Source organism: Rhinopithecus bieti, unplaced genomic scaffold (genome assembly GCF_001698545.2).
Source record: "Rhinopithecus bieti isolate Rb0 unplaced genomic scaffold, ASM169854v2 scaffold_1673, whole genome shotgun sequence".
NCBI lineage: Eukaryota > Metazoa > Chordata > Mammalia > Primates > Cercopithecidae > Rhinopithecus > Rhinopithecus bieti.
In genome coordinates, this window is record NW_016804690.1 from 4,685,610 (window position 1) to 4,713,037 (window position 27,428).

Below are 27,428 nucleotides of genomic sequence, written 5' to 3' on the forward strand. Positions count from 1 at the left end.
AGTTAATAAATATTTACATGTTCCTCATCAATTATATGTGAATCTGTTCTCTAGTTGATTATTAGTACCACAATGGCAGTGATTATGGTGTATTTATGTATTAACCAGTATATGTCTGGCATATTAGAAGCTCAAATAAATGTTTAATTTGGAATTTTCCAAAGAAAATTTTCTTATCCATTTATTTACAAAAATAAACAATTATTTTTCAATAATATAAAATAATTATTATAGAATAAAGTGAATTTATGGCAGCTGTGGTTAATATTTCTTTGAATACTTTTAATCTTTTATTTAGAAATACAGATGGAAAAATCATATCTCTTGATGCAAAGCTGAATTTGGAAAACAAAGACTACAAGAAAACCACTAAGATCACTTGGCTTGCAGAAACTACACATGCTCTTCCTGTTCCAGCAATCTGTGTCACTTATGAGCACTTGATCACAAAGCCAGTGCTAGGAAAAGATGAGGATTTTAAGCAGTATGTCAACAAGAACAGTAAGGTAACCTTCCAAAGAAACCGTATTTCATCTTTTAAATTTTTCTTTAGAATTAAATTTTATATATTTCAGATCCTCAGATAAAATGGATAAGATATGTAGAATTTTATTTAAATCAAAAGATGTAAATTGATTGAGCATGGTGGCTCATGCCTATAATCCTAGCACTTTGGGAGGCCAAGGTGGGTGGATTGCTTGAGCTCAGGAGTTCAAGACCAGCCTGGGCAACAGGCTCTACCAAAAAATAAAAATTAAAAAAAGATGTAAGTAATGTTTCCATTTTATAAATGATAGAAACTGAAGCACAGTGAGGTTAATTAACTTACCTGAGGACAAACAGTAAATAGTAGAGTTGGGATTCAAATCTGACCCTTGTGTTTAAGCGCTACGCCAGCATGCCTTTCAGCTAAGTCTATTACGTGCTCCTTGCATCATATTTCATATTTATAGCAGGAAAATTATTTCTTCAGGAATGCCAGTCAAGTTATTTAAAATGTTTTTTGAGGCCAGTTTATGAATGTTTACTTTTAAAAATGTGATGAATTGTCATTTATTTTAACACTTCACCATTTCATTGTGTGTCCTCAAGTAGTGAGCTTCTTAGCATATCTGTTTAAAATGGGAATATTTTAGTTAGTGGAAACTGCTTGCATTTTAGAGTTGTTTTACTATTCTGATTTTGAGAAAGTGTACTTTGGTTTTATATCATCTTTATAGCATGAGGAACTAATGCTAGGGGATCCCTGCCTTAAGGATTTGAAAAAAGGAGATATTATACAACTCCAGAGAAGAGGATTCTTCATATGTGATCAACCTTATGAACCTGTTAGGTAAGTAAATGTAACTGAACATCTAAATGAAAATGCTTAAAGTTATTATAGTGAGTGATATTTTAGAAATTGAACTTTCACTAAAATAACGTACCTGACAGTTTTCTTTCTCAGTCTCTTTCTCAGTTTTCTTTGTTTTGTATTTAACATTTTAGACTTAAAGTAATTATTTATTTATTTTTTGAGACGGAGTCTCACTCTGTCACCCAGGCTGGAGTGCAGTGGCGCGATCTCAGCTCACTGCAAGCTCCGCCTCCCGGGTTCACACCATTCTCCTGCCTCAGCCTCCTGAGTAGCTGGGACTACAAGCATCCGCCACCACAACAGCTAATTTTTTTGTATTTTTGGTAGAGACGGGGTTTTACTGTGTTAACCAGGATGGTCTCGATCTCCTGACCTCGTGATCTCTCCGTCTCGGCCTCCCAAAGTGCTGGGATTGCAGGCGTGAGCCACCGCGCCTGGCCTTAAGTAATTTATTTTAACAAATGATCTTTGAAACAACATGCTCGTTGAACATTGATAAATTATTCATTTCTGAAACTAAACCAACTTGTAATTAACTTTCTTGTAGCCAAGTATAAAGAACAAAATTTCAGTACTATATATTACCTATCTTTGGGTGAAAATTATTACCATTATCTTTTTCTTTGTAGTGTATTTTCACTAGATAAATGGTACAAACAGGGCTTAACCGTGAAATAATAGGATTATTAGAAGGAGAACTTTGTAAATTTTTGTCCCTTTATTTCTTTTCTGTTTGTCTCTACTATTTTTCTAAGCGATATCTCTGTAACTGTGTAGTCAAAATGCCTCTTCTGAGATTTAGTCTTGTGAATCTAACTGCCTTTTAGATATCTCTGAATAGATTCTTTCAAGCATTTCAAACTCAACGTGTTCGAAATTCCAGGATCTAGGTGTCGTCTCTGATTTATTCTTCCCCTTCATCCCTTTTTTCAGTCAGCAAACTCTGTTGTTTGTGTTGCCTGCCTAGTCCATCTCTGTGAATCCACTGCTCTGCCTTTTTTCAGGCTATAGCATTGCTTCCTTGATTGCAAAAATAGGCTCTCAAGTATCTTCTTGCCTCCAATTTCATCCTTTTCCTATTTTCCTATTCAGTTTTCACATGCCCACCAGTCTGAAAATTTAAGAGTAACGGTTTTATCACATTTCTGTACTGTTAAAAACTCTCTATTAGTTGGCCAGGCACTATGACTTATGTCTATAATCCCAGCACTTTGCAAGACTGAGGCAAGAGGATTACTTGAGGCCAGGAGTTCAAGACCAGCCTGGGTAACATAGTGAGACCCCATCTCTACAAAAAATTATAAATAAAGAATTAACCAGGCATGGTGGTACACACCTGTAATCCTCACTGCTCAAGCGGGTGAGACAGGAGTATTGCTTGAGCCCACGAGTTCAAAGTTACAGTGAACTATAATTGCACCAGCACACTCCAGCCTTGGTGACAGAGCAAGACTCTCTCAAAACAAACAAAAAAAAAATGTTGTTAGTTTGAGGGTAAAAGCTAAACTGTTTAGTTTGACGTGCAAGATTTTTCATGTTATGGCGTATCTTGAGCCATACCTGTTGGAGTTTTCTCTCCCTTATCCCTTCTGTTTAACATATGTACCAAATTGCCTGGGGCTTTTCTAAAGAGCTTGATGCCTTTTCCTGGAATGGCCTTGTGGCTTTTTCATCATATGAGTAACCTTATTCATTATAATATAGCATTTCCTTTAGTCAAATAAGCTCATGCATGCATACAGTGTAGCACAGTGCCTGATACTTACTAAGCCCTCCTTAAGTATTTCGTAGTGGTGGTAGTACCACCAACTAAAATAACAGAGTGGATTCTCATTTTATTCTTAGAAAGTTTTTGAACTTCTCAACAAATAGTTGAAAACTGAACAGCTACACACGAAGAACTGAACAGCTACACACGAAAGAGTGAAGTTGGGTACAGTTTGTATCATATACAAAATTTAACTCAGTATTTATCAAACACCTAAATGTAAGAGCTAAAACTATAAGACTCTTAGAAGAAAACGTGAATGTAACTCTTTGTAACCTCGGCAATGCTGTTTTGGATATAACACTTAAATCACAAGCAACCAAAGAAAAAAAAATAAACTGGACTTTGTCAAGATTAACATATTTTGTGTTTCAAAGACAGTGAAAACACAGGTCACAGAATGGGAGAAAATATTTGCACATATGTCTGTAAAAGGACTTGTATCTAGAAGAGAACCCAATTAACAATGGATTTAAATAGACATTTTTCCAAGCAGATGTACAAATGTAAGCACATGAAAAGATGCTCAGCATCATTAGTTGTTAGGGAAATTCAGATCAAAATGATAATGAAATATCATTGCATACCACTAGGATGGCTGAAATAAAAAAAGACAGTAACAAGGGTTAGAAATGTGGAGAAATTGGAGCCCATATGTATTTCTGGTAGGGTTGCAGAATGGTTCAGCTACTTTGGAAAACAGTTGGATGATTCCTCCAAAAATTAAACACGGAGTTACCATTTGACCCATCAATTCCATTCCTGCGTATTTGCCAAAGGAAAAGAGCACATTCACACAGAAATGTGTATGTGAATGTTTACAGCTGCATTATTCATAATTGCCAAAAAGTGGCAATAGAATTTTGCTAATTATCCTTTGGAATTGAGAAATTCTTATAAATTGTTATTATTTTTTTAAGAGATAGGGTCTCACTCTCACCTAGACTTGAGTGCAGCGGCGTGACGTCCCCAGGCTCAGGTGATCCTCCCACCTCAGTCTCTCCTGAGTAGCTGGGGCTACAGGCATGTACCACCACACCCATCTAATTTGTGTATTTTTTGTAGAGACAGGGTTTCACCATGTTTCCCAGGCTAGTCTTGAACTCCTCGGCTTAAGAGATCCATCTGCCTTGGCCTCCCAAAGTGCTGGGTTTACAGATGTGACCCACCATACCCACCCTTAAATATTTAAAATAAATAAACGTTTTACAGAAATGTTTCTGCTTATAAGCAGATTAGGTGTGGTATGTAGACAAATTTTCTTGAAGTCAAGAGTATCATTAACATTCACTAATGCCCTTTCTAGTGGCAGGCATAGCAGATGTAATTTTGCCCTGGGCTTAGTTTGTTCATATGGATGAAAGTTCATAGATTGGAAGTTTATAATAAGGACTGTCAATTTATTTTTTCTTTTTTTTTTTCATTGTGGCAGAGTTTCGCTCTTGTTGCCCAGGCTGGGGTGCAATGGTGCAGCCTCAGCTCTTTGTGGTCTCCACCTCCTGGGTTCAAGCGATTCTCCTGCCCCAACCTCCCAAGTAGCTGGGATTACAGGCGCCTACCACCATGCCCAGCTAATTTTTTTGTATTTTTTTTTTTAGTAGAGACAGGGTTTCACCATGTTGGCCAGGCTAGTCTCGAACTCCTGACCTCACGTAATCCACCTGCTTCAGCTTCCCATAGTGCTGGGATTACAGGCATGGGCCACCTCGGCCGACCAGTTTTGTTTGTTTTTTTTTCTTTGGAGGCAGAATCTCGCTCTGTCACCCAGGCCGGAGTGCAGTGGCATGATCTTGGCTCACTGCAACTTCCGCCTCCTGGGTTCAGGTGATTCTCCTGCCTCAGCCTCCCGAGTAGCTGGGACTACAAGCACCCGCCGCCATGCCTGGCTAATTTTTTGTATTTTAGTAGAGATGAGATTTCACTGTGTTGCCCAGGCTGATCTCAAACTCCTAAGCTCAGGCAGTCCGCCCGCCTGGACCTCGCAAAGTGCCAGAATTACAGGGGTGAGCCACCGCACCCGGCCAGGACTGTCAATTTTTATTTTTGCATTTGTTGTTTGTAGAACTTCTCTGAAGAGCCTCTGATTTGAGTAAGGGAATGGACTATTTTATACTTCAAAAAGCATTAACTGGACAGGCTCTGTGGCTCACACCTGTTATCCCAGCACTTTGGGAGGCTGAGGTGGCCGGATCACTTGAGGTTAGGAGTTTAAGACCAGGCTGACCAACGTGGTGAAACCCTGTCTCTACTAAAAATACAAAAATTAGTGTGGTAGCGTGTGCCTGTAATCCCAGCTACTTGGAGGCTGAGGCAGGAAAATCACTTGAACGCAGGAGGTGGAAGTTGCAGTGAGCTTAGATCACATCACCACACTCCAGCCTAGGCAACAGAGTGAGACTCTGTCTCAAAAAAGAAAGAAAAGCGTTAACTTAGTGCCATTGAATTTATCTAGGAATTCAGTGTTTATTGCTGTTCAGATAATTTTGTTCAGATGAACTATTTTGTCCCTTTATTTTCTTTTTAGCCCATATAGTTGCAAAGAAGCCCCATGCGTTTTGATATACATTCCTGATGGACACACAAAGGAAATGCCAACATCGGGGTCAAAGGAAAAGACCAAAGTAGAAGCCACAAAAAATGAGGTAAGTAATGACTTTTACAGATATGTCTATAAAAATAAATGGTCTTTCTATACCAGAGTTTAGAATATATTTCTTTACAAATGATTATCTTTCTTACTGTGCAGACTGAAGTAGACAGTTAAATCTGCTCTTTGCATTTTGTTGTTATCCTTTCATGTAAGATTTTAAAATCTCACTCTGTTGCCCAAGGCTGGAGTGCTGTGGTGCGATCTGGGCTCACTGCAACCTCTGCCTCCCGGATTCAAACAATTCTCATGCCTCAGCCTCCTGAGCAGGTGGGATTACAAGTGTGCACCATGACACCTTGCTAATTTTTGTATTTTTAGTAGAGACAGGGTTTTGCCCTGTTGGCCTGGCTGGTCTCAAACTGCCTGACCTCAGATGATCTCCCCACCTTGGCCTCCCAGAGTGCTGGGATTACAGGCGTGAGTCACTGTGCCTGGCCAGACTCCCTTATATTCTTAAAATTATTTGTTTATGTGGGTTGTATTTATCAGTATTTATCATACTAAAAATTGACAAGTTCTAAAAGGATTTAATTCATGTAAAAATAATCCAGTTACATGTTAACATAAAAAAAGTTTTATTAAAAAAAATTTTCCAAAATAAAACTTTTAGTTTGAGTGGTATGGCTTTAAATTTTGCAGAGCTCTTTAATACCTGACTTAATAGCTTCTAAAAACCTGCATGAACAGTCATAAGAAAATGAGAGCAAAAAAGACAAAATATATCTTAATATAGTGAAAATAGCTGTGACCTTGCAGATGGCCTTTAAAAGAGTTTTATATACCCCTTAGGATCATTGAACCACACCTTGAAAATTGCTGCTGTGTATTATTGAGTAACTCATGGAGTAAGCATGAGATGGGAAATTTGGTTGCCCTTCCCTCATTGGTCCCAGTTCCCACCTGTGCCTCTCATTTTTTACATATCCTAGAAAGATAACTGATGTTATGCTATAAATTAATATGTGTTCTTGAAAAACTTCATGTTCTGCGAAATCGCATACTAAAAATAACAGCTGATTTATCAAGAAAAACAGAGTTGAGGCAAACCACTAAAACCTGTGTATATCATATGGTTTCAGTCAGATGGTGGCTGGGTAGCAGTCATCAAAGACTCAACTGGGCTGTCAAAGACTCAACTGGGCTGTATTCTGTTTTTATTTTATTTTATTGTTTTTGAGGTGGAGTATCACTCTATTGCCCAGACTGGAGTGCAGTTGTATGATCTCTTCTTAGTGTAACCTCTACCTCCCGGGTTCAAGCGATTTTCCTGCCTCAGCCTCCCAAGTAGCTCAGACTACAGGCATGTACCACCATGCTCAGCTAAGTTTTTTTTGTATTTTTAGTAGAGATGGGATTTTACCATGTTGGCCAGGCTGGTCTTGAACTCCTGACTTCAGGTGATCCACCGACCTCGGCCTCCCAAAGTGCTGGGATTACAGGCATGAGCCATTGTGCCTGGCCTGGGCTGGCTTCTAAAATTGTTTCCTCACCTGGATGCCAAGTTGATATTGGTGTTGGCTGGGAGCTCACGTGGAATAGTTGACTGGAATAGCTGTAAGTGGCCTCTCCAGCATGGCAGTGTCAGGGTAATAAGACTTCTTAAGTGTCATTTAAGGCCTCCAAAAGTAAGTGTCCGGTACATGAGATAAAAGGAGCATTCCATTTTATGATTTAGCCTCGGAAGTCTCACATAGCATCATTTCTGCTATGCTCTGTTGCTCAAATCAGTAACAAGCTTGCTCAGATTCAGGAGAGTGCACAGACACCCCCCTTCTTGGTGGGAGGAAAGTAAAAAAAAAAGTGTGGACATGCTTTGAAACCTGCACACTTTTGAATAGAAATTCAAAATTCAGGTACAGTTGACTGGCACTTATACCCAGTACTGCAGTCAGAGATACTTTGCAACTTTAAACCTGAAGAATAATAATGCTTTTCCCTGTGATGTGTAGATCTTTGAGGATATTTGTCTCCAACAGAGGCTGATACTATCAAAATTAAATTCTCATCCAGGGTATTGCCTGCTTTGTCAGTTTTTTGGGGTTTGTTTTTATTTTTAAGTTTTAGCAGATGAGAATACGTCTTTGAAGTTTCCATCCCCATGTACTGTTTCATCAGATGGCTTAATGTGACGGTAAAAAACGTATTTTAAGCACCATCCTCGTTTAAGGAAGGCACTTATACAAAAGGTTTTTGGGTTTTTCTTCAGATTGTCAATGTATTTCTAAAGTTTTCTCTTTAATTATGAAAAGCTTGTTCCTGCATGCTTCTTTATTTGACATAAAACTTGAATACATTGGGAAAAATCACACACAAAGCAGTGTTTGTGTGTGTGTGTTTCAGTCATATGTTCCCCTATTTACTAACCATGATTGTGATGATTTATGTTGCAAATTAAATGTAGCAGAACAGGCCGGGTGGGATGGCTCAAGTCTGTAATCCCAGCACTTTGGGAGGCCATGGCAAACAGATCACGAGGCCAGGAGATTGAGACCATCCTGGCCAACATGGTGAAACCCCATCTCTACTAAAAATACAAAAATTAGCTGGGTGTGGTAGTGCAGGCCTGTAATCCCTGCTACTCTGGAGGTTGAGGCATGATAATAGCTTGAATCCAGGAGGCAGAGATTGCAGTGAGCTGAGATCACGCCACTGGACTCCAGTCTGGCGACAGAGTGAGACTCTGTCTCAAAAAAAAAAAAAAAAAAAAAAATGTTGCTGAACAAATATATTTTTTTGATATAGGGTGACTAATGAATTGTATTCTTTAATGTATAATATGCATTTATATATGCATGTTAGAGTTTATAAGTGTATATATAGAACCTCACTAAAAATACTATGAGTGATTTAAGGAATTATGGGGGGGGATTTTGAGTGATGGGTTTTCTTTACTGACATGCCCACTTGAGAGCCTAACCCCTGTGTAAAATGCAACTCTGATACAGCTTGAGATGCCTGTTAGGTGGTTAGGTAAAGATGTCTTGAAGTCATTGAAAATGCTGAGTCTGGGAGCAGGTCAGAATTCTGGAATAGAGATGAAAATTTTTGAAATTTGTACATAAGACTCTGTGAATATGGATAAGATTATTCTGAAAAATTAAGTGGCAGATCATTTAAAGGAAAAAGGTGTAAGGAAGGTATAATGTGAACTGAGTTTTAATGTTAGAAAGGTTTCAGTAGGGAAGAATGCAGTGTAGGCAGCAGAAAGCATGCAAAAAGTAGTATATTCACTCTTCACGGTTGATTTTAGTGAACATAGCTCTAGATTTGTTGCATTTACTTATATACAAATATATACCTGTAAACTTATAATTTTACACAAATGAAACTGTTCCACAATGATGAGTTACAATTATATCACAGAATTTCATGGAGGTCTTGCCTTATCAACAATCTAGCTATATTTTATCTCTTAAAAAATTAATAGTGATAGCTAATGCTTATTGATACTCACTTTTTCTCAGCCTTTGTGACTAACAGCTTTACACAGATTACTTTTTATTTTCCCATCAACTTGATGGGTTAAATATGGTTATCCCCCTTTTATAGTAAGGAAGCAGCTTAAATAACTAACTCAGAGTTGCACAGTGAGTATATGGTAGAGCAGTGATTTAGTCTCAGACCTGATGGATATGTTATAATTTCTTTAGTCCCCTAATGACAAAGATTTAGGGCATTTTCAGGTTTTTACTATAGTAAAAATGCTCCAGTGAGTTTGTATGTACCTCTATCTGTGTTTACTCCTGTCATTTTCATTAGGATAAATACTTAGGAATGAGATTATTCATTTAAGCTTTTAAGGGATTGAAGTTTAAAGTTTTTGTTTTAAATTGGAAACATTGTAAAATAATCAGTTTGAAATAATTTTATGGGAAAACATTTAATATGAATTAATTATTTTACTTTTGATTTTCTCTCTTGGTAGACCTCTGCTCCTTTTAAGGAAAGACCAACACCTTCTCTGAATAATTGTACTACATCTGAGGATTCCTTGGTCCTTTACAATAGAGTGGCTGTTCAAGGAGATGTGGTTCGTGAATTAAAAGCCAAGAAAGCACCAAAGGAAGATATAGATGCAGCTGTAAAACAGCTTTTGTCTTTGAAAGCTGAATATAAGGAGAAAACTGGCCAGGAATATAAACCTGGAAACCCTCCTGCTGAAATAGGACAGAATATTTCTTCTAATTCGTCAGCAAGTATTCTGGAAAGTAAATCTCTGTATGATCAAGTTGCTGCACAAGGGGAGGTGGTTCGTAAGCTAAAAGCTGAAAAAGCCCCTAAGGTCAGTATGTTAGAGAAAGTCAAGACCACATTTTCACTAAGTGTGAATTCAAACTGCTTAGGGTAGACTCATCTTCTTATAAAACATAGACTGCTCATATTTTGATGTAATAATCAACATTAATTGATACCTGCTATGTGTCAGACTCTGAAAATATATGTAAGAAGCTCATAATCTAGTTGAGGCGTGGCTTACTGGGGAAGGAAACATACAGACTCCCTGTACTCTTGTGTGATGTGACTGTAATCCTTTGTGATATGTGTAAGTTGCTATGTGAAGGGTTTGTGTTTTTAAGTGGCAACAAAGGCGGAAACAATTTATAAAGGATATTTAAAATCATCCTGAAGTAGAATCAGCCATTATGGGGAAAAAAGATCAGAACAAGGCACTCTTAAGTGTGGAACCATGGTTCTCAAGCTTTACTGTACACCAGAATTACTGGCTTGCTAAAACATGGATTGCTAGGCCCTGCCCCTTGACTTTCTTCTTCAGTAGATTCAGAGCATGTGGAAAATACACATTTCTAGAAAGTTTCTCAGGTGATGCTGATGCTGCTGTCCCAGGGACCACCATGCTTTGAGAACTGCTAGTGTAGAAGACAGTACCAGCAGAGGTAGAGGTCAGAAGGTACAAGGCGTATTCAGGGAATAACAAATGGATTGTCAAGAGGTTTTTGACCTGTGATTATCTCCAACTTTTCATAGCAGGGCCTTCAAATTATATGAAATTTTGACTGACGTATAAATTATATTCTTGTTTCAGTATGTCCTTAGGCAAAACATTTAGCCAAGTGGGTGTGGCACCTAGTGTGAAATGGACTTACTTGATGTAAGTAAGAGACAAAGGGAATGGCATCTGTATAGACTGTGAAAGATCATATTTAATAATGAAGGTAGGTAGTTCTACTCAAACAGCAGCATAGTTCTAAGATGTGATCGGATAAATAGTACTGCAACAAGAAACAATTCAGCCTCTGATGAGCTGCAAAAAATTGTAGAATTTAGGCTGTGGCACATACACAGAGAGGTATGGTACACCACGAGGCTTGACTTATGTGGCAGCAAAGGGATTTGTTCTAAAATGTCAGATCTGTTGTCCTGTCAGGGTCCTAGGCTCAGTCTGGAGAATTCAGTAAGTTCCTCACCTCATCAATAAGTTGCTAGCATCTGACATGAAACCCTGCCACCTAAGATACTTTCAATCATGAATATTTGACCTCACATTTTGAGGTCTTGCCCCAGGAGTTAATGTTTTTCTGTCACTCCATTGTGAACTGTGAGAAAGCCTTTGTTAGGTTGATGCAAAAGTAATTGCGGTTCTTACTGTTACTTTTAATGGCAAAAACCACAGTTACTACTTTTGCACCAACCTAAATAGCCTGTTGAGATCCCGAAGAACCATGATTATCTAAAACAGCTTTGCTTCGAGGAATAAATGCTGCTGGATGTATGAGTTTAGGATATAAATTCGTAATGTTTCCTACCTCATGGGGAGGTTGGGAGCATTTTGCACTGTATCTGCTGGAAACTAAATATGTACTCCTCTCTAGGTGTAATTTGAAGGGAAGGGCTTTGGTCTTCAAATTTCTTCGTTGTAAGTAGAATATATTGAGATTATGTGCCAATTTTTGTCAGCTTAATTATGGGTGAAATAGTAACAGCAGAAACCATTATACTTGGAGTAACAGTCAACTATGAATCCATCACCCATCCTTTAGTGTTAATGGGTTACATCATGCTTTCATAAAATAACACTGTTGAGGTTATGAAAAGTCAGCTTAAGGTAAAAAGATCTAAATTGCTTTGGTAATTGGGTAGGTAATTTATTAGGTATTTAAATACTAATAAATGTGATACTGAAATAAATCTGACTTCAGTTTAGTCTGACTTACATTTATTGAATGCTGCCTACTTTATACCATATCTGTGTTTCAAAATATATTAAGTCTTAATGTTGTTCATAGGTTCTTGGAAACTGAGACTTTAAGCAAAATGATGTATAACAACAATAGGCTAATTGAGATAAACAATAATTAAGTTACCTTGGCATATTTCTGATCCCAAAAACATCACATTACACAAACTTCTTGTGTTTTTTTATTGTTGTGGTCTTCGTTTTTTCTTCTTCTTTTGTAGTATTTTGTCTTCTTTTTCTTTCTAAAATTATTATTTTTGCATTACACAGACCTCTAAATAAAGACCCAAACACTTCTAATGGAAACAGATGTGAGCTGTATATACATTTAAGAAAGATTAATAAAGACAAGTAAGATAATTATTTACTCAGTTATTCCAGTTCAGGGTTTTGGGTGGCCAGCTCAGGACTCAGGGCAGGAACCAGCCCTGGATAAGACATTCCATTGCAGGGCACACTCACACACACCAAGACTCAGACCGGGAGCATTTAGACTCACCAGTTCACCTAATGTGTGCAGCTTTGGGATGTGGAATGAAACCGGAGTTCCCAGAGAAAACTCAATGCAGACATGGGAGAATGCACATGTTCCACACAGACAGTGGCTTTGGCTGGGAGTCAACGTTTTTTTCCTCTTCAAAGTTATGATGAAATGACATCAAACAAAACAGTGTTCTTCAAGGACCTGCTCTACTACATGTATTTTTTCTCTGAATGCTAGTAGTAGTAAATGTTTCTTCTCTTCTAAAGAATGAACCCAGTTATTAGGAATGGCACTAGCATTTAGCCTGCATCTGGCACTGTGTACCATACACTTTTTAGTCTTCCCAAGAGCCATGTACAAAAATATTCAAAGAATGCTACTTTTTCTGTTTGCTTGTTTTAGCAACAGAGGAGAAACTGAATATGAAAGTAACTTCCTGAAATTTACAAAGCCTAGATTAAAGTACTGACTGATTCCCATGTTATTTACCTTGAGAGGTGGTGACAGTGGGGCATTCCATTGAAAGCACTAGAGAGTTATAGTTTTACTAGTTTATCATTATTTAGTAAGTCTGTGCTTGTTTTACATTAATAATTTGCCTAAGCCTCTTAACCATTCAGTTGTCTACAAAGGTGGTTATTTTACTGTGTCATGTTGAAAGGTAAGGAAGGTGACCAGCTGAAGTTTTAGGTTACCAGCTTCAACTAGACTTTTCTTGCTCAGTTTTTTGTTTTGTTTTGTTTTGAATCTTCTCTTTCCTGCTTCAGGATCAGATAGATGCTTCTATGAAATAACTTTTAAGCATAAAGGCAAAGTATAAGCAAAAGACGAGCAAGTAATAAAACTTGAAGTCCATCAAGTCTACCATCTTTTGCTCCTCTTACTCTTTTTCTCCTGCTCAGTGGGTTGCTGCATAAAATAATGGATCAAGTTGATATAGTGTGAGGTGCATAACAGAGAATACACTAAAGATATAATAACGCTTAATATTAAGTTACTTTAAAAATTAAAGCCACTTTAAAACAAATTTCTTTTCTTTTTCTTTTGAGACAGGGTCTTGCTCTGTTGCCCAGGCTGGAGTGCAGTGACTCGATCATGGCTCACTGCAGCCTCACCCTCCCAAGCAATCCTCCCATCTCAGTCTCCTAAGTAGCTGGAAGTTCAGGCACATGCCACTAGGCCTGGCTAATTTTTGTATTGCTTATAGAGATGGGGTTTCACCGTGTTAACAGGACTGGTCTTGAACTTCTGTACTCAAGCCGTCCTCCCTTCTTGACCTCCCAAAGTGTTGGGATTATAAGCCTGAGCTGCTGGGTCTGGCTGTATACCTGTTCCTTGTAAATGAATTTTTTTTTTTTTTTTTTTGAGATGGAGTCTCGCTGTGTTGCCCAGGCTGGAGTGCAATGGCGAGATTTCAGCTCACTGCAACTTCCTCCTCCCGGGTTCAAGCAATTCTCCTGCCTTAGCCTCCCAAGTAGCTGGGATTACAGGTGTGCGCCATGACGCCTGGCTAATTTTGTATTTTGTTTTTAGTAGGAGACGGGTTTTTACCATGTTAGTCAGGCTGGTCTCGACCTCCTGACCTCAGGTGATCCACCCGCCTTGGCCTCCCAAAGTGCTGGGATTACAGGTGTGAGCCACTGCGCCCAGCCTGTAAGTGAAATTTTATTGGAATACAGATACAGTCATTAGTTTATGTATTGTCTATGGCTGTTTTCATGCTACAGTTAAAGAGTTGAATAGTTGCAACCGAGACTCACATAGCCTAAATATTTATTATGTAGCCCTTTTGGAAGAAAGAGTTTTGAGAACCATTATAGTTAACAGTTGTTTAAAAATCAAGTAACAACAAAATCAAATGATTATTAAATAAAAATAATTCACAACTGTTTTGTCACAAATGTTCTCTCTTTATGCCATATGCAGTCTATGTGGAGGGGGGTTGAATCACCATTTGCTTCTGTAGTTGCAGCATTTTAATTCATGGCACCTAGTATTTTATGTCCCCAATAATTCATCTTGCCAATCTTTGCTTTTTTATTTTTTACACCAATGTTACTGTTTTTTAAAACCTAAATCACAGTTTATCAGGAAAGGACATACATCACTGTACCCCTTTGTCCATTAAGCAGGTTGTTCTAGGAAACTGCCACCCTGCACTCTCACCCAAATAACCTTAAGATGTCTCAGGCCAAAAGATAAATGTTGCAGGGAAGGAAATAAGAAAAAAGCCTATCTTTTTCTTGATGTTGTTTGTAACGTGTGTAGTGAATTCCAGCTATATCTGTATTTAGTACTTAATGCAAAATTGATTTTGATCTAAACAAATATAAATGCATCTTACATCAGATTGTGGTTCAGGATACTTAACAAGACTTACATCAGCTTGGGGATCTTCTGGAAAATCTTCAGAATTTGTGTTAATTGATCTGTATCAGAGAAAAGTAGCAGGTACATTGTGATTTAGGTAAACGAATCAGCCCAGTTGATCAGCAGGAGAACAGGTGTTGTGTTCTAATTTAGGTTTGACATCAAGATCTGGGGTCTACCCTATGCTGTATTGGCTCCTAGAATCAGGTTTCAGTAATTGGTTATTCCTTACAGGTGTAGGTATTTAAGCTACACACGCTCGGTTAATTATTTTCTTAAAATGTCTTTCTTTGAAACCTGTGAAATTTTAGTTTACTAAATCTCCTAGCAGACTTTAAAAAATATTATACAAGCATCATCACTCTCTTCCCTCACTTACTTGGAAGGATTTTCTGTTCTGATTACCACTCATTCATCCCCCTCCCCACCAAGTGAGAATCTCTGCTTTCAGGAGTCGTCATTACTAATGTGTGTAGATATAGTTCTCTTAGATATGCCAGTAAGGAGCAAAAAGTGAGTGACTGGTAATAAAGTTGGAAAAAAACAAGTTTGAAAAAAGTATTTTGAGAAAAGTTTTGCATTTAGAATCGAGATATCCAGGCTATTTTGAAAGGTTCTATTATTTCAAATGGATAACGTTCCAGTTTTTTGTTTGTTTGTTTTTTGTTTTTAAAAGTTCACTCCTTTCCCCATGGAGAAACGTTTACATCTAGTGGCTGCTGAAAAAATAGCTGTTTGAGTACTCATTCCGAATGTAGTCAGGATGTAATCAGAAGTTTGTCCATTTTCTCCGTTTTATTTAACTTTCCAGTTTTTAGTCATAATATTAGCATCACTTTTCTTATTTCAAATTCCCATCTTAAACCTTTACCAAAGTCTTTTGTGTAGGTTGTTTCTTTTTCTCGTTAATCCACGTGAGCAATTATTTGCTGAAAACCTTTTCTGTTTGTATTGGCATATGTTAGGTAAGTTTAAAACAGTCTGTGTCCACTGACAACTTAAATTCTACTAGCAATGCTCTTTCAGCTTCTGCTGTTGTATGATATTGTACTAAATAATAGTATACCACCCAGTTTCTCTTTGTAAATGTCTTTTAATCCAGAAAACTAGTATTAAGAGATAATTTATTCTCCACCCATCAGTTCTTCATTGTATATTCTAAGAGACAAACTCAGAGTACTATTCAAAGATCTCTTTCAAAAAGCAGTTTTCATAGCATGTTAGTAGGAATAAAATGCACATTTAGATCATTGTTTTCTGTAACGCTAAGCAACCATAGTGGTCAAGATCATAGCCTCTGGAATAAACCCGAGATTCAAATACTAGCTCTACTACTTATTGTGTAACTCTGGGGAAGGAACTTGATCTTTCTAAACTTAACTTCTCTAAGGGTTGTTTTGAGAGTTAAATAATATACCATGTACAGCATTTAGTATAGTGTCTGGCACAGACTAAATACGCCGTAAAATGATAATGATACTTTTCATATTATAATTCAAATTCTCTCAAGAATCTTTAGATACCTTCTAAATCATCAGGGAAGATTGCATGGTAGTGATTAGTACAATTTCACTCTTTTTGGAAAAATAACCTGACTAATTTACTTAGTTATCTAAAATATTCCATTTCCCAATGGGAGGGGAAATGTATGAATATATAGCTTTATTAAGAGTATCTCATTCAATAACAGAGTGGTTTGCTCATCTTAATTTTCTCCTTTATAATAATGTTTCAAATTATAATCTTGGCAAACGGGTTTTTTTTTTTTTTTTTTTTCTGTGTGAAAAGTGTGCCATCTGACTTTAAGCTCTAATGAATACCTGCTTAGAGTGTAAAATGGAGCTTCTTTCAGATAGTCGTCTTTTTCTAGAAATAGTTGCAGGGAAGTTCCTTCTTTTCTATTTTTATTTTAGCTGGTGGAAATTGCCCTTTTTTTTCCCCTTGATTCTCGTATGTCTGATTAACTTGGCCCTTTTCTTTTCTTTTCTTTTTTTTGAGACGGAGTCTCGCTCTGTAGCCCAGGCTGGAGTGCAGTGGCGGGATCTCAGCTCACTGCAAGCCTCCTGGGTTTACGCCATTCTCCTGCCTGAGCCTCCCCAGTAGCTGGGACTACAGGCGCCCGCCACCTCGCCCTTCTAGTTTTTTTTTTGTATTTTTTAGTAGAGACGGGGTTTCACCGTGTTAGCCAGGATGGTCTCAATCTCCTGACCTCGTGATCCGCCCGTCTCGGCCTCCCAAAGTGCTGGGATTACAGGCTTGAGCCACCGCGCCCGGCCAGCTTGGCCCTTTTTCTTAAGATAAAGTAGTTTCTACTATGAAAACTCTTTCCTAAAAACAATAAACCAGAGACAAATCAAGAGTACAAATCAGACAGTTTACTCTCATCCTCTCTTTGTACGTTTTCTCTGAATTTTACTACCTTTACGTGGTGCCTGGTGTGACACTCTTAATGGCAGAAGACGTTATAAAGTAGCTGGACGAGGAAGTGTGCTTTGCTGCCTCATAGATGCAAATTTTTTGAAGGTATACCATTGGTATCCTGCATTCCTCTGACCCCCATTTGAGTATTCTTCATGGCTTCTGCCTGGTTTCATTTAGCTATCTGGAGCATTATTAGAATGTAGCAGTAAAGATTGGATAGGGTGATTTGGAGACACTTTTCCTATCTATTTTGATTGATACCTCAAGGTTCCCAGTGGTACACTGGTTTGTAGTGAGATAGTAGCACCATTTCAGATAAGGTATCCAGCTTGGGTCCTTTGCCTGTGTTGCTGTCATTCTCTGCTAGAGAGTCACAAGTGTCTTGGTTGGGCTGAGTGTATCATTCTTTTTTATTATTATGTTAAAGTATCAGAGATTAAAATATATAGGTAAGTGTCTAAAAACTTCAACATGCTTTCTCATCTCATTGTCAATTTGTAAAATTGATGTAACTATTCGTTAGTTGGACCCAAACTTCCTTTTTTCCCAAAATTGTCTTTAATTTCTGTTTAATAAGCAGTGGAAATAAGGTTTGTATAGGCAAAGCCATTGATCTGATCTTTATTCTGATTTTGTAAATTCTGACTTCACTATATATAGACCCAGGTCTTGACACTGACAGTTTACTTAGATGTTCTATTATTTGTCTGTTTACTTACGTAAAATAGAAAGTTACACTGTTGTATGTTGAATTGTATTTTTGTTTATTTCTTTGGCTTATATATAATTGATGTTTTAAATTTTCTTTAGCTTTATCTCTTATTTTAGGCTGATGATTTAACATAGGTTTCCCCATGATTAACTTATGGGAATGATTTTTTCATAATTAAAATGTTTTAAATGGCATTGAAATTTCCAGAAATTTCCAAAGTTTTATAAATATCTCTATCTCTCTTTTGTTTTAGGCTAAAATAAATGAAGCTGTAGAATGCTTACTGTCCCTGAAAGCTCAATATAAAGAAAAAACTGGGAAGGAGTACATACCTGGTCAGCCCCCATTATCTCAAAGTTCAGATTCAAGCCCAACCAGAAATTCTGAACCTGCTGGTTTAGAAACACCAGAAGCCAAATTACTTTTTGACAAAGTAGCTTCTCAAGGAGAAGTAGTTCGGAAACTTAAAACTGAAAAAGCCCCTAAGGTTAGTGGGTTATTTTGTTTATGTGTTTTTGTTTTTTACATTTCAGAGTATTTTCTTTGCCTTAAGTGTTTTCTGCCCCATCAAATCTAGCTAACTTCTACTCATATTTCAGTTCTCAATTCTCCTACTTTGCCTTTTAGAGAAACTTTCTTTGTTGATTGTTTCTTACCCCAACTAGATTTGATTGGATGTTTTCATATGACACAGCCCATCACTGACATAGTACTTAAACAGACTGTATTTTAATTGTTAAATTGTTTCCCTCCAATCTGTGAGATCCAGAATAGTGACCTAGACCCTAGCACAGTGCTCACCCATTGAAGGCCCTTAATATTTACCTTGTTTTTCATTCTTTCTCCTAAAGCTCTGTCAAACTGAAATAATAGGTTTTATTTTGAGCTCTTAGTAGTCTGTGCTAATTCTGTTATCTTTTTAGGAGTAGATTTTCTTGTACAGATTCACATGAGTGGAAGACAGTCGTAGTTTTGAAATTTAACTTTATTAGAACTTGATAACCATTATCTCCTCTTTATAATTGTGAAATGTTCAACTTATGTAATTTAATGGCTTTTAACTTAGGTTCCTATGGAATACATGTTAGATACCAGTGCTTTCTAGTAGAACTTTCTGCAGTGATGGAAATATGCTGTAACAGTATTGTCATTAGCCACATGAGCATTTGAAATGTGATTATGGTGACTTAGGCAGTGAATTTTTAATTTTATTTACTTTAAATGAACCACATGACTACTATTTGGATAGTGCAGTTATAAACCATGCTGTTTTCCAGTCACAGTTTGCACAATTCTATCCCTGTTTGTAATAATCTTTATAATTTCAATAGTTGGTGTAACACCTACCCCAAACCCTTCTGTCCCCAAATCCCTGTCTTTAATTGTGCTTGCAAATCTGCTTTTAAACTTTGGACAGATCCTTTTGTAATTCCTAAGTGTGATGGTTGAGTTTTCACACTCATATGTGAGATATGCCTCCCTCGAACCTTATTACCACCTGGGCACATTACCCATCTGATGTTGGGGGATAAAAGAAAGCTTTGAGCATTGTATTTGTTTAAGTGTGCTTAGACAATGACTTGAATTAAATACTTTCTTCTCTTTTTCCTCTTTTGTTAAACTAAAGGATCAAGTAGATATAGCTGTACAAGAACTCCTTCAGCTAAAGGCACAGTACAAGTCTTTGATAGGAGTAGAGTATAAGCCTGTGTCAGCCACTGGAGCTGAGGACAAAGATAAGAAGAAGAAAGAAAAAGAAAATAAATCTGAAAAGCAGAATAAGCCTCAGAAACAAAATGATGGCCAAAGGAAAGACCCTTCTAAAAACCAAGGAGGTGGGCTCTCATCAAGTGGAGCAGGAGAAGGGCAGGGCCCTAAGAAACAGACCAGGTAATGAATTGCAGAAACTTCATTTGAAGCAAAGCAGAGCTTTGAATGAATTCAACCCTTAATATTTTTTAAAACAAATTTTGATTAGTTTATCACATTGTTAGAGAACACTAAAACTGTAATGTCAGCAGATAGCATTTATTAATTTTCCATTTAATTTTTAAAATAGGTAACCCATTTGTTTGGTTCAAGAATCTCAGAATATAAGAAGTTCCTGTGCGTGTTTCCCATCTTTCCACTTTTCCCCACCACCGTAATCAATCGGTAGCCACTGTTAATAATTTCTTCTGTGTCTGTTGGCGATTTTCATTTATTATTCAAGTAAATACAGATATATATGTATCACACACACAAATATACATATATGTTTTCTCTCCTCCTTTTTAAACATAATTGGTAGCCTAATTATACACATTGTTTTGCACCTTAAGCAGATTTTTTTCAAATGAAGATCTTTTGTGGGGACTAAGTGAGAGCTTCATTCTCAAAAAATTGATAGTTTAAATATAAGACAAAACTGACTAAAGACAAAACAGTGGGAGAGATGGCTCTTTAAAGATCTTCCAATCTGTGTGAATAATGTACAGTCATACACCACATAATGATGTGTCAATCAACAGTGGATTACTTATGTGACATTGGTCCCTAAGATTATAACGGAGCATGTGTAGAAACCTGATATACGGCGCTTGATGTTGGCATTGAAGTATAACAAGCTATGATGTTTGCACAATGATGAAATCACCTAACAACGTATTTCTCAGAATATATTCATGTTATTAAGTGATGCATGATTGTAATTTTTTGTTTCTTTCCACAATTAGAGTGAACTTCATGATGGATTTTCCTTAATGGCTTAATGAGAAGAAAAAACTGTTACTGAGATACTTTGGTTTTACATTTGTTTAGCTGAGTATCAAATTTTGCTGGCTCTTAGCTCTCATATCATATACACAGTGTCTCCTTAAACAAGAGAATGCAACAGATGTTTTCTTTTGACTATTAAACTGAATAGCCAGAGTTATAGCAGGGTAGAAGAGAGTGTAGAACTTTTCACCTTTTACTTTCTTAGTGCTTGTGAAAGTGCTAGAACTTTCATAGAGTTATTTTATTGAGGTATGTCATAGTGAAACAATGGAGAATGCAAATGCAAATACATTAAAATTTTTAGCCAGTAAAACCTTGTTTCTAAACTCCAAAAAGAGGCAATACTCTCCTGAATAATTGCTGGTATTTCAAAAAATGATTATTGTCTGAAATAGTTTTTTATTACAGACCTAGTTTATTTTACAAGCTTGTAAATATAAACTTTTATTCTGCAACTTTTATTCTAGTTAAAAGAAAAACTTAAGGCCAGGCGCAGTGGTTCACACCTGTAATGCCAGCACTTTGGGAGGCTGGGGTGGGCGGATCACTTGAGGTCAGGAGTTCGAGACCAGCCTGGCCAACATGTCAAAGCTCCGTCTCTAATAAAATTACAAAAAAATTAACCAGGCATGATGGCATACACCTGTAATTCCAGCTACTCGGGTGGGGGAAGGGGTGCTGAGGCACAAGAATCACTTGAACCCGGGAGGTGGAAGTTGCAGTGAGCTGAGATCGGACCAGTGCACTCCAGTCTGGGTGATGGAGTGAGACTATTTCAAAAAAAGAAAAAGAAAAACTTGTAGAAATTTGGCTAATATGCACACATAAGTACACATACATATATGTGTGTATTTATAGCCATTGTTTTATTACTTTTAGGTTTTACTTTCAGTGAAATGGTGATCTTACTATAATTTTAACTGGCATAAGATTCTTCTTTTTTAGTGGGAGAATAGGTGTGAACACGCTCTGTCTCTATCACAAATTCATTACCTTAAAAAGAGCCTTGTAAAAGAGATGTCTGGATAGAATCATAGCTTTTGTTACATTTGGCTTTCCTAGATTTTGTGGATAATGTCTCACAACTTTTTAAGAGATGTCTCTGCTGTTTTTTTTTTTTTTTTTTTTTGAGATGGAGTTTTGCTCTTATTGCCTAGGCTGGAGTGCAATGACACAATCTCGGCTCACGGTAACCTCTGCCTCCCTGGTTCAAGCAATTCATTCTCCTGCCTCAACCTCCCAAGTAGCTGGGATTGCAGGCATGCACCACCATGCCCAGCTAATTTTGTAATTTTAGTAGAGACAGGGTTTCTCCATGTTGGTCAGGCTGGTCTCAAACTCCCAACCTCAGGTGATCTGCCTGCCTCGGCCTCCCAAAGTGGTGGGATTACAGGTGTGAGACACTGTGCCCAGCATTTCTACTGTTTTTTAGGTTAAAAACATTATCTTAGGGGCTAGGCATGGTGGCTTATGCCTGTAATCCCTGCACTCGGGGAAGCCGGAGCAGGAGGATTGTATGAGGCCAGGAGTTCAAGACTGGCCTGGGCAACATAGGGAGACCCTGACTCTACCAAAAAATAAAAATAAAAAAATAAGCCAGATGTTGTATGCGCCTGTAGTCCTAGCTACTCAGGAGGCGGAGGCGAGAGAATCTCTTGAGCTGAGGAGTCCGAGGTTGCAGTGAGACAGGATCACACCATTGTGCTCCAGCCTGGGTGACAGAGTGAGACCCTGTCTTAAAAACAAAACGAGAAAACACAGTATTATCTTGGGAATGAATATAGAGAAGTTACAAATACGGAAATAACTCACACTGAAGAAAAACTAATCTATTTTGAACTTTAGAGGTTTCATTCGACCTAAAAGCAGTTGCTGAATGAAGAGATTTATCTTTTACTTTTCATATCTGCAGGTTGGGTCTTGAGGCAAAAAAAGAAGAAAATCTTGCTGATTGGTATTCTCAGGTGAGTATGCATTCAGTTGATTTTTATGTTTTAAGTCTCAATGGCTGCTTTATGTTTAGATTCTAAAATACACCACAAAGGCAATAGTAATAATGTTATATAATGCCTTTAATACATACTGTAGTCATTTAACATGACACGATTTTTCAACATGTTCACATGAAGTCCTGAATTGAAAAGTAGTACCATGAGATAGTGATTTTTTTTTTTTTATGTTGAAGTAAAGGGATTAATTCAAGGCCACAAAGATATAGTCAATAGCAGAGGCAGGATTGGAATTCAATTTTTTTTTTTTTTTTTTTTTTTTTTTTTGAGANACCGGCCCTCACCGCTGCCAGTGCCCCACGGGCGGTTTGGAGCTGCAGATCTGGCACTGACGCGGGATGGTGGAGCTTCCCTTAGATGGAATCAGGGTCGCCAAGTGCACAGCCTACCTGGCACCTATTGGACATCTCTCTAGATCCTGGGCCCTGGCGCTGGACACACTGTACCCACACGGATGAAACTGAGCTGCTCCTGGCGGGCTGATTGCCTGACTTTACCACCTGGGTGTCTGGCCTCAGGATCCACGCTGCTGGGGGGCGGGCCTGCTCTGGGGTGTCCAGTCACCTGCTGCCCGTGCACCAGTTTTCTTTTTTTTCTTTTTCTTTTTTTTTTGAGATGGGAGTGTCGCTCTGTCACCTAGGCCGGTGTGCAGTGGTGTGATCTTGGCTCACTGCAACCTCCATCTTCTGGGTTCAAGCAATTCTCCTGCCTCAGCTTCCCGAGTAGCTGGGACTACAGGCACACGCCACCATGCCCGGCTAATTTTTGTAGTTTTAGTAGAGACTGGGTTTCACCATATTCGAGGCTGGTCTCGAACTTCTGACCTCAGGCGATCCACCCACCTCAGCTTCCCAAAGTTCTGGGATTACATGTGTAAGCCACCACGCCCGGTGGAATTCAAGCTTTATTGAGAGTTTGGAACCCTGTTATGTGTTGTTTTTCAGTATAGTCAGGTCTGTTATACTCCCATTATGACCTCCCACATTAAGGGGATGTATCAACAGTAGAAGCCTCCAGATTTGAATTTAGGTTATCATACTCTTGCCACTTATACTAGAATTTTGGTTGAATGTAAGCTTTAAAGACTATTTTTCTTTTGAAAAGGTCATTACAAAGTCAGAAATGATTGAATACCATGACGTAAGTGGCTGTTATATTCTTCGTCCCTGGGCCTATGCTATTTGGGAAGCCATCAAGGACTTTTTTGATGCTGGGATCAAGAAACTTGGTGTTGAAAACTGCTACTTCCCCATGTTTGTGTCTCAAGGTGCATTAGAGAAAGAGAAGACTCATATTGCTGACTTTGCCCCAGAGGTAAGTGAGCTTGCTTTTTTATTTTTTTGCAGTGTTCTCTGACAAACTTGAAAATATATTTTTAACTTTTGAATTTAACAACCAATTTTGAAAATGTAAAGCCGTTTTGTTAAAAGTTCTGTTTCTACCTTTATAGCAAGTAATAATTTTGTCACATTGATTAACTGACTTTTAGTATTTAGAAGGTTAGTAAGTGCATACCTTTCCTCACAGTGAACAGCATCAACTATTTTAACTTGCCTAAATTGATGTAGCAAAAATTAAAACAGAGGAAATTTGCCTGCATTTGTACTGTTGCTCCAAAATGCTATTGAAAAAAATGTATGAAAAATGATTTTTTTTTTACTAGGTTGCTTGGGTTACAAGATCTGGCAAAACCGAGTTGGCAGAACCAATTGCCATTCGTCCTACTAGTGAAACAGGTGAGAACAGGTCTTGGAGTGCAGGAGAATGCTCAATGAACAATAGAGACAGCTTCTAGAGTTGAGTCTCAGCTTTCGCTTTGTGATAGGTATAATCCCTGTTGACAATACAAAACTTCATGAGTGTTGATAAAGATTGAATGCAGACTTAAGTTGTCTAGAGTTTTATTCTCTAATATTCATTGCAGAGCTCTTTATCATTAAATTATAGGATTTTAAATAGTCATTTTATGCTGTAAATTTTAGGACTTTTCAAGGAATTTTATTCTTAGAATAATTTTATTGTTGGAATTGATTATAATATTGCAAATACAAATGTTTATGCCATAATTATTTTAAATTTTAATAATACATTTAGATTTGCATTCATGTAGGGTGTTCATAGGTTGCAAAGTACTTTTACATCATCTTGTGTTATTCTTACAACAGTGTTGTGAGGAAGGCAGGGGCAGTTTTTGTGATTTCCATTTTGCAGGTAAGAAAAGTCTCTGAAAGATTAAATGATTTTTCTAAAATTACATATGGTAAATGGTAATGCCATTGGAAAATTTGAGGTTTTGGGCTTTACAGCGTCTTTCAAAGTGATCATTCATCTGTAGAGTTCAGGATTGTTTGTTCTTATTTGATATTTCTAGTGATACTTTTGTATAATACATTATTAATATTGTGATACCAGTTTTTTTCTCTGAGACTATTTGGCAAAGTTGTGTTTGTTTTGGTTTACTAATTATAGATCATGAGAAGGCTATTCTAAGACAGATATCTTCACTTTGCAATTCATTGCAAGAGCTTTCATACTCTTAATAGATGCATCAGATAGATATAAATTAATTCTGCTTCTCATACATAGCTGCTGGATTCAGCAAATTGTTTAGCTTCTATAAACTCAGCTTTCCACATCTTTAAAACTGAGATTATGATACCTACTTATGGGTTGAATGCGAGAATTGAACAGGTCAATGAATGCAGAGAACTTAACGTAGGATATGACCTTTATTCGTGTTTTTAAAAACCAAACGTGAAAACTGTCAAAGTACATTAACTATTATGTGAAGAATGTAAAATCTTCTGTGAAGAATGTAAAATATGATCAAGTTTAGATTTGTATCCTTGAGTAATACATTTTATGAAATAATACTATTCACTTACTATAAACATTGGAAATATATTTACACAAACATACATTTTATTTTTCAAATTTATTTATTACATTTTAATTCCTACTAATTATCTTGCTGGTTTAGCTCTTACAGCCTTAAAGGAGAAATAAAGCCTTAAATGACTGTCTCTATTTTCCCATGCCTTTCAGTAATGTATCCTGCATATGCAAAATGGGTGCAGTCACACAGAGACCTGCCCATCAAGCTCAATCAGTGGTGCAATGTGGTGGTAGGTATTCACCCCCTCTTATATTCTATTATTATTATTCATGTTCTTTAAAAATATATATATATATAGGTTTTATTTTCAAAGGATTGGGAGTATGGAACTATTTTGAAGTATTTAAGATAAATTGTGATTTTGATTACTTATTATATAAAATGGTAATAAAAATTGGAAAGTGACTGGGTATGGTGGCTCATGCTTATAATCCCAGCACTTTGGGAGGTTGAGCAGACAGATCACTTGAGCCCAGGATTTTGAGACCAGCCTAGGCAACATGGCAAAACCACATCTCTACTAAAAATTAGCCAGGTGTGTTGACGTGCACCTGTAGCCCAGCTACTTGGGAGGCTAAGGTAGGAGGATCATTTGAGCCTGGGAGGCAGAGGGTTTCAGTGAGCCGTGATTGCACCACTGCACTCCAGCCTGAGGGACAGAGCACAATCCTGTTTCCAAAAAAAAATTGAAAAATTCTTTATAATGACTAAATTGTTTTCTTGCCTCTTCCAGCGTTGGGAGTTCAAGCACCCTCAGCCTTTCCTACGTACTCGTGAATTTCTTTGGCAGGAAGGGCACAGTGCTTTTGCTACCATGGAAGAGGCAGCGGAAGAGGTATAAAAAGTTATTTTCCATATTAACTATGTTCCATTTTTTTTGTTCAGGCTCTGCAATTTTGTTATTTAAAATGTATGTAACACCTGTTAAAAGCAAAACCAAATTAATTCAAATGTACATGGATTTAAGTAACTGCTTATTGGAATGTTATTAATAAGGGAAATAGGCTCTTTTAAATGTTTAGGTGAAAATACTTCTGGGCTTTAATGTGTATAAAAAGTTATTTTTCAGGAAATTTTCATTTTGATATTGTGTATCTTTCGTAACATTTATTTTCTCTTATATTCTAAACTTATATATACATTTTAAAAAGTTATTTGACTTCTTTTTACATTGCTTCGTTGAGTATCTTTCTTAATAAATTCACACTGGCTGCTTTAACCTTTTCATAAAAAGAGGTTTTTATTGTTCGTATTTCTTTTCCCACACAATTAGTCTTAAGTAGTGCAGTTTTATAGATCTTAATGAATAAATGTACCCTAAATTTGAACACATTTACATTTAAAATGTTACAGGTCTTGCAGATACTTGACTTATATGCTCAGGTATATGAAGAACTCCTGGCAATTCCTGTTGTAAGAGGAAGAAAGACGGAAAAGGAAAAATTTGCAGGAGGAGACTATACAACTACAGTAGAAGCATTTATATCTGCTAGTGGAAGAGCTATCCAGGTACCAAACTGCCACATAGGATTCGTAAGTCACTGTAAGCACAGTCCATGGACAGATCCAGTAATTTCTTCTGTCATCATGGAAGTAGACTCTTTTAAAAAATAAATGTTTAGTGTACTTTCGTATGATAATTTCAAGCAAATCTATCCCATTCCTCTGTCTCCATGGTTCATTAAGTCATGATACATATCCTGAATTACTACTAAAATATGATTTCCTTTTTAACTGTTGTAGGTAAAATTACTGCTATAAAAGGAGCTACCCAGAGCAAAATACTTGTAAATAGTATTTTTTGACTA

General features: G+C 37.2%; 1 protein-coding gene across 1 annotated transcript in view; it reads left to right on the top strand.

Moving 5' to 3' along the window:
- EPRS1 (glutamyl-prolyl-tRNA synthetase 1) overlaps positions 1–27,428 on the top strand; it is a 91,919-nt gene that overhangs the window by 44,225 nt on the left and 20,266 nt on the right. The window contains exons 13-24 of the mRNA XM_017869928.1: positions 299–506; positions 1,221–1,333; positions 5,650–5,767; positions 9,701–10,057; positions 18,212–18,445; positions 19,586–19,848; positions 22,628–22,679; positions 23,829–24,038; positions 24,388–24,460; positions 25,770–25,849; positions 26,354–26,455; positions 26,974–27,129. Coding sequence (XP_017725417.1) covers positions 299–506; positions 1,221–1,333; positions 5,650–5,767; positions 9,701–10,057; positions 18,212–18,445; positions 19,586–19,848; positions 22,628–22,679; positions 23,829–24,038; positions 24,388–24,460; positions 25,770–25,849; positions 26,354–26,455; positions 26,974–27,129 — 1,966 coding nt within the window. The remainder of the gene's footprint in view (positions 1–298; positions 507–1,220; positions 1,334–5,649; positions 5,768–9,700; positions 10,058–18,211; positions 18,446–19,585; positions 19,849–22,627; positions 22,680–23,828; positions 24,039–24,387; positions 24,461–25,769; positions 25,850–26,353; positions 26,456–26,973; positions 27,130–27,428) is intronic.